Raw genomic sequence first — 14,981 nt, forward strand, 5'->3', positions numbered from 1 at the left:
CTCGGTTACTGACTAACAGGTTCTCAGTTTTCAGCTGTAAGTCAACCTCAGCCAAGGGATAGCAAATCACACATTATCCAACTCCCTCCCTCTTTTGCACAAAGCAGCATCTCTACCAGCAACTCTTCTGCAGCACCTGAGCTTACCTCCGACAGCCCTGGCACAACAGCATTGCCTCTTCAGCCAATGTTCTCATCCCACTACCAATAAACAGTGCTTTTAATAACGTTTCCTCTGAGGATACTCTTCGAAGCCACCCAGACTCCCTTACTCCTAAGCATATCTGATTCTATCAAGCACTCTGTGCAGCTTCCCTCAAAAAAAACAAGCTCTAAACCAGACTTGAATTCTCATCCAAGTTCTCATTTTGATGATTGTCTTCTGTTTTCACCTCTTTGAATTCAACTTAGACAAAGCCACATGTGATCTTAACCCACCAGCAAAGGGTGACCATGCATCATCACAGACCATGATGTACTTCTGGAGCATCCCCATCCCTCAACATTAGAAAGACTTGCCTCCATTCTGCTTTCTGTACTTCTCACAGCCACATTAAGGAGGTGTTGGCCAATTTTAGCCAGGAAGGATCAACAGGCTCTTAGTGCATCACAAGTTTCCTCCCACACCCTGTACAAGTCTAGAACTAATTTCTTCTTGTATATAAAGGCTATGGACTTTGCCTCAATACTGGGCTCTTCAAACCTCACCCCACTATTCCTACTTCATTCACTTCTACTGGTGATGGAAGAGCTGGGAACTAGAAAGCAGACAACATTAGAGCAACTGCCACAATTTTCATTCCCATATAAGCATCTTTTCATGCAGAAGGCAAGGAGATAATATTCCCCATGTCAAGACTCCTATGAACTTCCTCCTACAGTGATAAATGGTTCAACTCCACAGATGGAATCAAAAGTGGACACAGAGTTTTACCTGCTGAATGGGAAAAGGTGGGGAGACATGGGCTGATTCAGAAGACAGAGGTGACCACTCTTTCCTGCCACCTACCCCTTCACCAACAAGCTATCTCAAGTTTACAAGTGACTAAATTAATATAGCACATCTCCTCAAACCTGGCTTCTTCAGCTTAAAGTGTGAAATAAAAAACCATAAAAAAGCATACCATCTGTGCAAGACACCATACAGAAAATTGAGTTTACACAGATGGGACATATCACACACTCCCTTATGTCTCTATCAACACACCAGCTTTGCAAATCTGCCCTAAATAAAAACAAAATTGACAACACGTTATGTCTGAGGCCAGCAGGGCTGCATACGCCTAGCATGTACTTGGCAGAGTTTGGATTGTTCTCTCCACTTTTAACAAACAACTCACTTATAAATGGAAAACTTGCTAATGTTCAAGTATTCTGCTGTGTTCAAATGTCAGGAGGATTGTATTCAACTAAGTCTCCTGGAGGGATCAACTAATTGGCCATCAAATTCATAGAGATGAAGCTGTAGGTTGCTTAAAAACTAGCAGGACATGACACAGCCTTCTTACGATCCACAGTAGGGACAAACACTGGTCTGGAACATTTTCTAGTTCCATTAACTCTTTACCAACACATAAAAATACCACTTTAAAGATGTTTGTTTTTACAAGTCACATTAGGTGAAGAATATAGTTGAACAATATAGCTGAACACATATGGAAATGCTTAAGCAGCAGCTCCATTTTCTGTCCAAGAAGTCTGTAGACAAACACAATAAACTTAAGTTACACACATGACAAAATGTACTACACAACACTCCCCCACCAAAAAAAAACAAAAACCCACACCAACAAAAAGAAAGACAAAAAGTGTGTTTTCTTAAGAAAAAAACTTCATGTATTTTGTAGGAGGAGCATCTGAGAGAGGAGGGAGTAGCTGAAACAGACATGTACAGAAATAGCAAAATACAGCTAAAGAGAATAAGGCACCAGAGACAAACCTTACCAAGTAAGATCACATCTTCCTCTAGCCAGTATCATGTCTTGGACAGTGGTCAGCGGCCAATGCCTAAGGAAAAGAACTAGGCAGCTATATTCCCCAACACATTCCCTAAGCCTGCAACAACTTGTAGTTTAAGATTTCCACATGCCAGGTCTTCTGTATTGGTATGAAATAGACTTTATAGATCTTTCTTCCAAGAATATATCCAACCACTTTCATGCAAACTCTCAGCACCAGAGTCTTGTTGCAACAGCTGCCACATTGTATTCACCATGCAAGGAAATATTTATTTTTGTTTATTTTGAACTTCCTGCTTCCGTTTGATGTACCTACTTTTTGTTAGGCAATGAAAAACAAATGGGGAATGATTGCTTATCTTCTGTCCCACTCAGGCATCTTTTCTTCAGGCCCAGACATTCTTAATTTGCAAGCTGTTCCATACTTTATTATTGGAGGAGGCAGTACCTCATTTAGCCATAGCTGTAAACAGATAATTCCATTTTCTCACATTACTCTACATTTACTGACACCACGTTTAACCTGTTAGTTTATCTTCCAATTGCACAGTATCATAAGGTAGGTACTTTTGCAGCTTTAGAGTTGACTATGCCAAAGTACTTCTAAATCCCTCAGAATTCGTTGTTTCTCTATCCATTGCCTTCCTCAGATCATCTCTGAGTGTTAAACAGCACAGGTCTCATATGACTCCTGTATCACTCTAACGCTAACCACCCTCCACTATAATGATTACTTCTACACATTTTCTCACCTTTTAACCAGTCACTGCTTAGTTACTAAAGACCATTCTCTTTTATCCACAGAAAGATCACTTGCCTTTAGAAGCTGTGGCAAAGGACCACGTCTGAAGCTGTTTAAGAATCTGAGGATACCATACACACTAGCACACCCTAACCCAGATGTCTGCTGAGCCTTTCAAGCCCTTGAAGATTCGTCCAGTGCAACTTCCTTTTACAAAAGACATGTTGACTCCTCCATGTTCATATAAAATCATGTGCCAAATAATTCTAATCTATATTATACTTTTGACGATGCTGTACAATACAAAGCCAGATTTCTGTCTGCTGTTCCCCAAGCTCCCTGGAACTCTTTTGCAAGTTGGCATCTTATCAATCCTATCTATTCTCTAATAGGGCTGAGGAGGTTTTAATTGAAAGGTTGCACACAAGTGTTAATAATTCAACAGTTTCTACCTTGAATCCCTCCTGGGCTCTAACATCCTGGTCCCTGCAGTCAGTTATTGTTCACTGCATTCTTGAATTCCTCCATTAATAGTTGGGTTTGAGGTGGGTTCTGGTAAAGAAGCCATGAGGAGCATAGGTGCCTCAGAAACTCATTTGTTTATTTTTGCTCCACCTTCTGCAAGTGATTCTTTCACACCCTAGTCTTCAAGGGTTTTTGCAAACTTTAGGCAAGCTTCTTATTCCCACCATATTTGGAAAAGAACTGTTACTTTTTATACTTTCTGAAAGCTGTTCCTCTAAGTTTTTGGCGTTTCAAAGTGTTTGTTCTTTTCTGTCTTCCTCACTTGGTCATGACTTCAGCTTTTGGAACGATGCCTCTGACTCTACAGCCTTTCTTCCCTGCTGTTTCACATCATAACTTTTCCCTCTCTCAATCGGCTTTTGATAGGGCTGAGGCATTTGCTCTGCAGTATAGTGCCTTTAAATAATCTTCACACTACCTACAAACATTTCACCCTTTTCACTGCTCTTTTCAGTTTCTTTTTAACAAGCTTCCTCATTCTGATGTACTTTCCCTTTTGAAATCAAATATCAGTTCACTGAAGTTTTTGGCTTGAATTACTTCTGCAAGGATTTTTAAGCACACTTGTGTTCACGCTTACAGAGGGCCACTGGCCATAAAATTTTGTACCAAGTTCTGCACAATTCCCAGGAGAAAGTCAAAAGTATCTTCCTCTCTCTGGTTTCCCTGATCAGATGTTTCCCAAAGGCATCATTCCTGATGCCTAAGAGTACTGGGGTGCCAGTTTTCTCCCATTGTGTTTTCTACTTTAAAGCTACATACTCTGTATTATTCTATACTCTTCCTATCTACAAGTTCCAAGAATTTCTAATCTTAAGGATTCTGTTATTAATACAGTTATTTTCCTGATTTGACATTTAGCTTTAAGACACCACACTATACCCCCATCGGTTTGAACCACTGTCATTTTTATGTAACCTGTAACTTGGTACTAGGGTGTTCCAACTGATGTTTTCCTTCCATCGACTTTCTTACAGCCCTATTCAACAGTCTCACATAAAACCCAAATTCCCTAGGTCATCCACCTTACTTCTTAAGATTTCAGAGTCTGTCTAGAAATACATACATATTTGCTCCAATTTTCTTTTTTTTCATGTTATGTCAATGCTCATCTAAGGGGAAAAACTGTCTGCCGTATGATGAAAATTTTCAATGACAAAGCAAACATGGTGGGTATAAGTTTTCGTGATAAAACAGCTACATTCAAGAAGAGCCAGGAAGTGTTGCTTGAATTATTATCTAATACATTCTTGCATCAAGCATTTTAGTTTCTTCTGGACTTCTAAAGTTTTTCTGCTATTATTTGCCAACAAAAAGGGCTACAGATGTGCATGATGGGAAAAAAGAACCAGCAAGTGTATTTTCTACTAGTCACGACAGACGAGAGACAAAACCTATACTAATTAAGTCAGCAACCCCAGGGGAAGGAGGGAAATCTTCCGATGTCTTTATTTTGGGGTTAACTTGTATATATTTGAAAAACTTACATGAACATGACAATGTACTTTGAAAATTTTCCATATTTATTATAATTTTAATGTGTCAAGGAACCTACACACTAAAACACACGAGAACGGACCTGATCATCAGCGCTTCCTAAGTCCCTTAAAAGGGAAAAACCAAAGAAGAGTAATTTATCATACAGAGCCACATGGAAGTCTAGAGGCAAAGAAAGTCGGTGAAATCACTAGAGAAAGGCTGCATGTACTAGACTGAATGACTTATTTAGATACTGAGAAAGAGAAGAAAAAATGTAGTTACAAACTGCTGTTGGATTTTGTTTCCTATCACCCAAAACCTGACACTTGATAACCTGCCACTCTTGAAAAGCAGATAGTTCAGCTTATTTCTCAATTTATCATTTTGAGTCTTCCTTGTTCATTCTACAGAAAATGTGAAAGTTATTAATTACTCTTCAAGAAAGGTAATTAGTATTTAGCTATTACTCATCATGTAAGTACAGAATAACTGTTTGCATTACTTCTGTTACGTTGTCCTTAGCAAATACATAAACACCAAGAAAGATGAATCCACAGGACAGAAACAGTTCTGCTCATCTCAAGAAATTAAAAATAATCACTCTCTGTGGAAGTTCAGCATCAAATGCATCACTGACTGAAACATGTTCTTTAGAACCTCAAAGAAAAGCAACAAATGACAGGACCTTGCAAGCGGTTTATTTTCATTGCTCACTGAAAAATAACTATGACAGTTATTTAACCCTCACTCAACTCTTCCTGTTGGTATTCATGTTGATGCTGATCATGTTTGACACCTCAAAATAGCATGTCAGTAAGAAAATAAGCTATAACTGAAAACTTCTCATTAAGTATGATTTTGCTTTTCAAACACCCATTATGCTAATAATACTGCCTTTTACCGAAGTATAAAATAAGGTAAAGAAATGGCTGAAAGATTGGATGCTGGACATAATGTTACAACATTTTTAAGTCAAAGGTTAAATCCTCACAAAAAGAAAGACAAAGTTACTGGAGAGAAAACAAAAAGCATCAGCCCTAATATTAAAAACACTGGTTAAACATGTCAGATGACTATACCGCGAGTTATGAAATGGGATTTAGGCATCAGTAAGTATTCAAGTGCTATTGTTCATTCAGCTGAGCCATTCGTTATCCTATCTCTGTTCCTGAAGCTGCTACAGTTATATAGACAAAGACCCCCCCTTATAATACCTAGCACTTGAAACAGCACAGAAAAAGTGGAAGTGATTAATGTTGTTACACTATGTTTCACACCTATTTTAAATTGCCTTGAGTAACAATCACTACCTACTGCTCTAAATCACACCAAAGAAGCCGCAGAATCTGCCAGTTGGTTGTTCAGCATTGACTCATCCCTTTAAGAAAAACTATGGGCCTTGCAGTTACACTTTTTACAGGGTTTGAGAGTACAACACTCAGTAATGAGAAAGAACAAAGAAAGGCTGGATCCCAGGCAAGCCAGACCCACCACTTTCTATGGCCTCTGTTACTCTAAGTAGTAACAGTAATCCCAGGGCAGACTTTCTGTCACATCTCTGGGATGTAGCTGCAGGTACAGCACCTGAACCACACCACACGCTCCGCACGGACTTCTCCTGTTAAGAATTTCAGTTGTACGTTTAAAGTGTTTAGATTTTCATTTACCATCTAGAATAAAGCCTACCAGTAGAATAACAAATACCAAAGGCGGCAAACTAACATAAAAATAAAGGAACATACAAGACACCGTGAGAACAGGTTTGGGGGGGGGGAATGTTGACATCATCTTCCAGGGTAAATTGAAGGAATTCTCAATGCTCAGGACAATATGGCCCAAGGGAAATGGTAATGGGAGAGAAATAAATTCTTTCACCTCTGGGTTGAAATCCAAGTCAGGCTGGTAGTAGCCAAGAACCATTAGCTTAACATCTGCTAGCTGTTTGGTAACCCATGTGAAGTGAGTTATATTCCTTAGTGTCCACATCACAGTCCCACTAATTGGCACCATGTTGGCAATCTAAACAGAGAGGTTAGAGTCTGAACATACAGCAAGTATGAACTACAAGATTAGTCAACTTCAGTTTTGAGTACATATGTGTTAAATTATACATTTGGTATATGTAACTCCACCTAATTGCCCCACCATCCTGTTCTGCTCTCAGAATAAAATCGTAAATCCAAGCAAGCCAACAAACTGTCATCATTCCCTTGTCAAGTATACAGTTTCTGAATTAGTAAGACACATTAAGTCTATTACTATTCAAAGTAACTTAAGCAACTGCTTAAATTTTAAGCAAAATACTGTACAGCATAAAGTTAAGTATGAGCTAAAGTGCTCAGATAGTAGGTACCAATATCCATAAAAATAGTATCTTTTTCTTAATTTCAGTTTTTAACTACAAAACGCAACACTCACTCAAAAGGCAGTAACAATATAGTCTTATAAATCCCAAATAACAAGGCTCTTTCCTCTTTGTCTTTCCTTCTTCTGCAGCTTCCCAACAAAGAGTGCAAAGGAACAAAGCTGACCCAAGAACAAGACCTATTAACTTTTAGAAAATTATCCTTTGTATTTCCCGATGGTAAAATATTGGTGTCCAAGGACAAAAAAAAAAAGTTATCTCTTGATAAATAGCAATAAAAAAATTGATTTTTCATACTATCTTAATATGACAGCATAAAAAACAGTCTAAACTATGAAGGAAGGAAACTCATGTTACAGTTTAGAAACTGTTCCTGATATTTACACATGACTTCAGTTTAAAGAACTGCTTGTGATGGGAACATGATGAAAGCTGTTTAGCATGAAGGGAGATATAAATGAAGCCAAAAGAAGGATCTTTGCCAGAACTCTACCAGAAAACAGAATCACAGAGTAAGTTAGTTTGGGAGGGACCTCTGGAGGTTTCCAATCCAATCGGCTGCTCAAAGGATGGCCAACTTCACAGTTGGATGAGGTTGCCCAAGGATATTTTAGATGAAAGCACAACATAGTACAATGCCCTGCAAAATCCACGTATAAAGAAATTGTTCTTGCTAGCCGAATACCCCTTTCATTTACCACTGCTCTGGAAAGATTCAAGTTCTAAGCTGTTTTGAAAAGTAATAATGGCTAGCTGCCATTAAGAACAGTGACAAACTGAAAAGGAAACAAATCTAAATATCCATTAGTACCAAGGTTTGGAGAACTTAACCTGGTAGAATGCAGCCTTGAGGACAGGAGACTGTCTGAGAGAGCTTCGAAGGTATAATCCTCCCAAGATCCATGTTTTATCTTATCTTGGAAAGGTATGTTCAAACCCTCTTAAGAAAAACGCAGGCAGTGGCAAGAGGCCAGCCTGCAGGAAAAGAAACACCACCCGCCCGCGCCCCCCCCCCCCCAAGTCTGCATTCCACAGCCATGTTCAAAGGGATGGATTTTTTTTCTTCTTGTGCAAGAAACACTTGCAGAGTTAACATCTATAGAATTTGATAGCATCTAAGTTGCCTTAAACATGAACAGTCTGCTTCTTTTAGCACAGGGTGCTAAGCATTGCCTGGCTTACCTGTCCTCTGACAAAGCCAGACCAGCTTAACTTCTACAAAAACACGCTGCCAGTTCTAGTGTCTGCACACATGCTGCCAAGGATTTTGTATTCTTTTTTTCAAGAGCTTGGTGTACCAAGGGATCCTTCTGATACAGCAAGACCACTCCTTCCTCAGAGCTACAATATCACTGCCAGGCCTGGTATCTGCTTCAGGCAGCAAGGATAAAACCTTCTTTTTCCCATCACTGACTACAAAAACCTCTAGGTGGATCTTTTCGTATTCTCTTCTATAACTTTGAGAAGTAGAATAGGATCATGCCACAGTTTTTAAATGTCAGACAAATTCCTTCTGCTTGAAGACACGTTATTATTAGCTTCTTTTAAAATCACACCACTGCAAATAATCATATTGACACTTGAGGTGGGATCTCCTGTACTGACATCTGAAAGAGGGTTAAGGGAGTGATGACTGCCAGGAGGCTAACACAAGCTGGAAGAAACCAGGCTAGCACCAAAGACATAGCTATTGCAACTGTTCTGCCTTTGGCTGCATTCAGCCCACCGAGCTGCCAGTTCAGGATAGACTGAAGTAAATCTTCAGAACTAATTCCTGATGCTACACGAGTTAGTTGTGTGATACCGTCCAAGTAAAGGTTATAATCAAGCAATGCAGTGAACTGCTTTATTGAGCAGCTCTAACATGCACTTCTGAACCCTCATGTAAGTATCAAGTAAGTATTGATAATCAAATAAATGTTTTCTCACAAAACCAAGTATAGAAATAATACCAAATTCATGAGTTTCCTGAGAGTAATTCCTCTCCATTTGGAAAACAGGAGGGGTCCAAGAAAGAAATCCTTCTCTGCAGGGGAGGGAGGCAGGAAGGAAGGAAATGTGAATTACATACACCTCTGGATAAGTCCCCCTTTAAAAAAAAAGGAAGGAAATTAGAGTTAACTAAAAAGAGCATGTTTAGCATCACTGCACAAGCTGGGGAAAAAGCCCTAGGAAATCCTGGCTAAAGATAATGCTGCCTCCTCCTGTCACTGTTGGGCTTTCCACAGTCATTGTGACAGGGAGAGGTTAAAGGTCCTTTTTCACTCTTTCATTTGCAGCACCACTTTGAAGTTACCTACAAATCAGAGTCACTATTTGATGATCACCTCTCCCCTATGTCATCCTACACTTTTTTGTAATAGGGCTGTTAAAAAACATGTGTTTTCACTTTTTTTTTTTATTAAAAAAGGATAACTCATAACTGAGCAGAGACAAAGGCTCTGTTGATACAACAACATGTGGATTAAATCTGAAAGGAGAAAGAAAGCTGTTTTATTAAACTGACAATCCTGCACAGAGGGCTTATATCTAAATTGGTGTAATAAATCAATAGGAAAGATTTCTCTTTGGCTGAAACAACCATTTGTTTAGGCATGGAACAAGAGCATTTTAAAATTGCTCTGGACACTACACAAAAGGGTTTCTTCAGTTTTGTTCTTTTTTACTTTCTCTTGTATTTTAAGTATATCCCTAAAGTTTTGCATTTGCTTTACTTAAAAATATTTACTTCTTGGCACTTAAACGTATGACAAATCAGCCAGCCAGCACCTCTGGGCTCTTAGCTAAGCTGCTTCTACTGAAAAAAAAAAAAAAAAAAAAAAAAAAAAAGTTGCTTGCTTCATTTACATTATTACATAGACAGAAGACTGGCCTAAATTTATGCTTTCCCCCATTATGGTCTTCTCCTGTATTTTTATAAACACATGTTCTACTTCTTCCCTTAAATACTATTAGCAGTGGCTTTTTCACTCTTACTTAAGCAGGAAACACTCTCCAGTTGTTGCTACCTACCCATATCAGACAGCAATTTGTCCCACAACGTCTTCTGAGACCCATACAATAATCTGCCATATCAGCATGTCAATCTGGAGGTAGGCTAACGGCAGGGAGGTGCTCAAGAAACTGCAGTCACAACACCATCCTCAAAATACTGCCCAGAAACATGCATTTGGTCTCCAGATCCCAAGACGACAAGCTGCTGCTGATGCACAGTGAAAAATAAGGAGGACTTGGCAGAACATTTTAAGTACGACACTGATCGTAACTATAGATGGGACCAAGAACTGTAGCCGTCTTTTTAATAAAAATCAGATGGTACCCAGAACTGATTTCAGAGCTAAAGCAAAGATGACACTAGCATCTACTAAGTACATTTAATACATCATGCCATGAAGATGGCATTGGCTAATCCATGCAAACATGTCACCACACAACTCCAGCTAGTCTTCAAAGAATGACAAAGACTAAAACATAAATCATCATAAAAATAAACTTTCAGTTCCACAGAAATGTTGTGTGAGAAAATATTTGTAGGAGATGCTACTCAACACTGGAAGAAAGTGTTTCATATCAGCATCTTGGAGCTCCTCTTCAGTACGTTCTGTAGATGTCACTGGCTCCTAGATTACTGTTATTTTTTAGAACTCCCGAACTATATGTGTAGTAAAACACTTGAGGGCACCTACATATGGGATGAAGTAGAACACTGACAGGGTGAAGATTTTGGCTAAAGCCTCTGTCATTCAAAATGTCATTTCTAATATCATTTACAGAAATCACAAGAGCTGAGGCTTTTCAAAATCATTAAAAATACAATCCCCAGCCCCACAGATAAAAATGCTTTAGGCTTGGTAACTATTTTTTTTCTACCAGGGAAGCCCTTATTTATTCCATTTCACCTTAAATTCCATTTGCCAGTCAGGCAAATAAAAGTTTCCTCAGAAACTACAGCCAATGCAGTCACTCAGATGCCATCCCCGATACCTTGACCATCCAGCCTGCCTTGCCTGCTGCCCTACTCCCAACTCACTGAAACAATCCAGGAGGCCACACAATGGCCACAGGATCAGGTCTGGGCTCCTCGCTCTCCCCAACCCACTGCCTTTGCCCCAGAGAAGCTGCTATTGCCACTCTCCCATGAGAGGTGGTGGGAGACAAGTTATTGTGCGTGTAGCCCAACAGCTGTTTTGCACGGCTGCCTCGCCAAGACCTTACTGTAAGAGCTGCTCACCTTGTTCCAATCAACTGCCTTACAGTCTGCAGAAGTCTCTCCACAGTGCTTCTTTCCATACATCTGCAGCCACCCACACGGTACCATGTCTCAGCTCAGCTTCTGCTGCCTCCTCACATACCCTCTCACTGGGACAGACATGAAGGACTCCCGACAAGGAACATCTCAGCTTTCCTTCCTTACTCTAGGCAATCACTCTTTGCCAAAAAGTTAACAAGGAGCCATGCTAGTGGGACAGAAAGGGAAGGTGCAAGAGGAGATTAAAAACTAGGAGAGGAAAAAGTACTTGTCAGGCCATCTTTTTCTTATTATTCTGCTTTAATTTTGGAGAAGTGGAGTCTCATGGCCGTTAGAGTTCATAGAAGCAGTATATAGTTCTTTAGGATACCAAGCAAAGTACTACCTTCTGGCTGTAGCACAGAATCTGCTTTGATAAACTCTCAGGTTGTCAATGTCTGCCACCTTCAACCCACAGACGATAAAGCTGTCACCTCTGAGTAAAGCTAAACCCCTGGTAAGAAAGATGTGCCAGTCCCAGCTGGAAGGAATACTTCCCAGTAAGGAGAGGGGTCAGTCAGCCAGACGACTGGTTTCTGTTCATAGCTGTTACTGCCCTATTCTGTGACCTTATTCAAATCACATCCCCACGCAATGCCTCTTCTCTCATCTTTGAGAGACACACGAGCACCACCAATGAGTGGCTACATAGAACCCAGCTACTAGCAGTAATGCTAACACAGAAGCGGGAATTTAGAGGCTAAGTAAAGTAATATATTAAAGCTGAGGTTTATGCTATGTAGGCATGGTTCCAGCAGAGGAAACATGCACTTCAGTTTTGCCAAGCCTAACCAGTGTGGGTATGATTCAGTGCTAATTGCTAAGAAAAACATTTCAAGTTACACCGGTTTGGTATGCTTTTTTAAAAGCAAAACAAGGTATGCTTTGGACAAAGTTAAGTTTATGTTTATGTTGACAGACAGTCTGACTCCTGCATATAAAGAATACTTCTCCTTGGACGAAAAACTAAAAACATCATGAGAAGTCAAAAGTAATGCACATGATCTGGCTCTATAATCTTGCCATAACAGAAAAAGCACGAAAGCAGCTGAGCAATAATCATGGTCTTAAATGTGACTTCTCTGACTCCTGCTTTGTTCAATATTTTAATTTTATTTTTAAAAAATTCTAACACACTTCAGATTTCAAAGCACATTTATATACATTGATTAATTCTCCCAAAGTAAAAATCATTATCCTCTTTATTACAGAAGGAAAGTGAAACAAGACACGATAAGGCACAAAAGGAACTGATGTAAGGGCTGCAATTAAAACCCAAGAGTTTCTGAAGCAACTTACTGTTTCTAAAGGATTTTTTTTTTAAAAGATGATAGCAACAATACAAAAAAAGTTCCAAAATGGATATACATTAGGATCAAGGCAGCTTATGAGGTAAAGGCCAGGAGAAAAGCAAGTATTTTACATTAATTAATCCACATTTGGAAAACTACAGTGAATTATCTAAGAGATTGTTGCTATGTTCCATACACAGCACAAGCATTAAATCAGCCCACAATGTAGTCAATGGTGCCTTCCATCATAAGATAGCAAAGTATATAGGGTAATCCATCCCTGGCTTCACACTTTCTACTCTGGGGCAGCAAATTACATTTGCATCAGGACTTTTCTCTGAAGAGTATGTGGTGAATGCTGTCTGACAGCTGTCTCACCATGCGTTATTCAAGAGTGCCCTCTAACGAAGCTGCACCTACATTTCAGAACACATACAGGGGAGACTAGAAAAACCCCAAATGAGACTTTCCAGAAATTTCTCATTAAACATCAAGCTTTGTTTCCATTTGAACAAAAGGGGAAAACAGAGGATAGACACTAACTGGTGACTGCTCCTGCACAGACATTTTATATTTCCTTGTATTATGCAAACCCTCATTGGTAAATATCTCAGTAGGCAGCAGTACTAAACGAAGATAGATGGGAAAACTCACAGTTCTCCCATTCTGAGAGAAGAAAGGATACTGAATCAGATGGGGTCCCAGGGCATTTAACCCAGTACAATTTTTTAAGATAAACTGAGTTCTACACAATCTACTTCACCTGTAAGGAACTGTTGGGTAACTTTTCAACATGGGATGCTGTTAAACCAATCTTTACAAAAATAAGTATCACGAATGAAGTTCACGAATCAAAATGGAATCCTCATAAATCTATTCACTAATACACCGCTGTACCATAAAATATTGAATTGAAAGGATGTCTTCATCTAAGAGTGGTCACACAAACTACAGTGATGAAACAGTATTTGTTATAAGTTTGTACAACCAGTACTTGGTTTACTGTCAAGTAAACCTACCCACATAAACTAATAAAACACCCTGCAAACAGAAGATATTTGTATTACTTTCAGAAACAAACTCCACACAAAAAAGCTGATACTGATATTCAGAACAGAAATTAATTTAAATAATCTCGAGGTCAAATTGTCAGAATAGGGCTGTTCCTCTTAAAGACCTACCTATAAATACGCAATGAGGGCACAGCTGCTCAGTGTGGGATCAGAACAGTCATAGCAGCCTATGCAACTGTTGCCCTCATCCTCCCACCCCATCCTGCACCAAGGCACTCCTCTCAGTTGTCCCCCAAACACCCAAGCTTTGAGCATAACGTGAAAGAGATCGACAACGTAATCAAAATTGAAAATTGAACAGAAACTATAAAGCGGCAGGAATTCCTTGAGCTGCACTGCCCCCATCCTGCCCAATGTGGAGTTTGCCCCCATATTGTCAAATGCCTTTAAACAGACTCAGGTCCAGAGAGGCACAGCAAACTCACCCCTGAAGGAGGACGGTGAAGTTGTTATCTGCTGAGTGATGTCTGCGGAATTCCACTGCCACCACAGAGCTGCAAGGAAGCAAACAGGCTTGTTAACACGCAGAGCTTTTTGTGCACTTACCAACACACCTAAGCTCCTCTGAAGCAATCCTAATTTAAGCACCTTGTTAAGTGCTAGCTTGGAAAGACAGAGATTGGCAGGCATCAAATGTTTTCTTGAACCGGAACCTTACGTACCTGCCAACATTTTTACTTCTTGCTAAACATCTTTACTGTAATGTTAAGATCATGTGTCTAAAAGTCACAAAAGACTAACAACACCACCATACTGATGTTATAAAATATTCAGAGAACCATGGTCCTGATATACGCAGGTTACCCACTTTAACAAACACAACAACATCAGGAAACCTCCACTCCCATCCATCCCAATGACCCAGTGGCAACCACTGCTTACAAAACAAAAAAGGAACAATAACACTTTCAACTACATGGCTAATAAAAACCTGCTTTGCACAGTGTGAAACAGCAGCTATTTATCCTGTAAAGCAAAATTACAATCCCCTTCTCAAAAAAGCCAAACCCATTTCTCTTTAGTTTGTAACAGTGGGAGATTTTAGTCCCCAAGGAATATTTTCCAAAAATTTACAGGCAATTGTATAACGTTAGACAACCCACATGTAGCAGTTTTATACAGCATGTGTTTCCCAAGCAGTGCAAAGTTCCTCCTGTGCTCCCTCTCACATTTTCAAACATTCCTTACAGCACTGCTATGTTCCAGCCAACTTTTTTCCTGACATAAAAGCTTATTCCTTGAGGAGGTTCAGGCAGGGTT

The 14,981-nt window shown here is 39.6% G+C and overlaps 1 protein-coding gene across 20 annotated transcripts in view; it reads right to left on the minus strand.

The window, feature by feature from the left end:
• EXD3 (exonuclease 3'-5' domain containing 3) overlaps positions 1 to 14,981 on the minus strand; it is a 297,484-nt gene that overhangs the window by 275,741 nt on the left and 6,762 nt on the right. For 19 of the 20 annotated variants that reach the window (XR_005931367.1, XM_041119954.1, XM_041119947.1 and 16 more), the window contains exon 2: positions 14,147 to 14,215. Coding sequence is in view for 9 of the 20 variants with exons in the window: in XM_041119945.1 (XP_040975879.1) it covers positions 14,147 to 14,215 (69 nt within the window). In the remaining 11 variants the exon portion in view is untranslated. Of the gene's footprint in view, positions 1 to 6,578; positions 6,723 to 14,146; positions 14,216 to 14,981 lie in introns of all 20 variants that reach the window. The other variant, XM_041119948.1, reaches the window with a different exon arrangement.

The sequence above is a fragment of the Aquila chrysaetos genome, chromosome 24 (genome assembly GCF_900496995.4).
Source record: "Aquila chrysaetos chrysaetos chromosome 24, bAquChr1.4, whole genome shotgun sequence".
NCBI lineage: Eukaryota > Metazoa > Chordata > Aves > Accipitriformes > Accipitridae > Aquila > Aquila chrysaetos.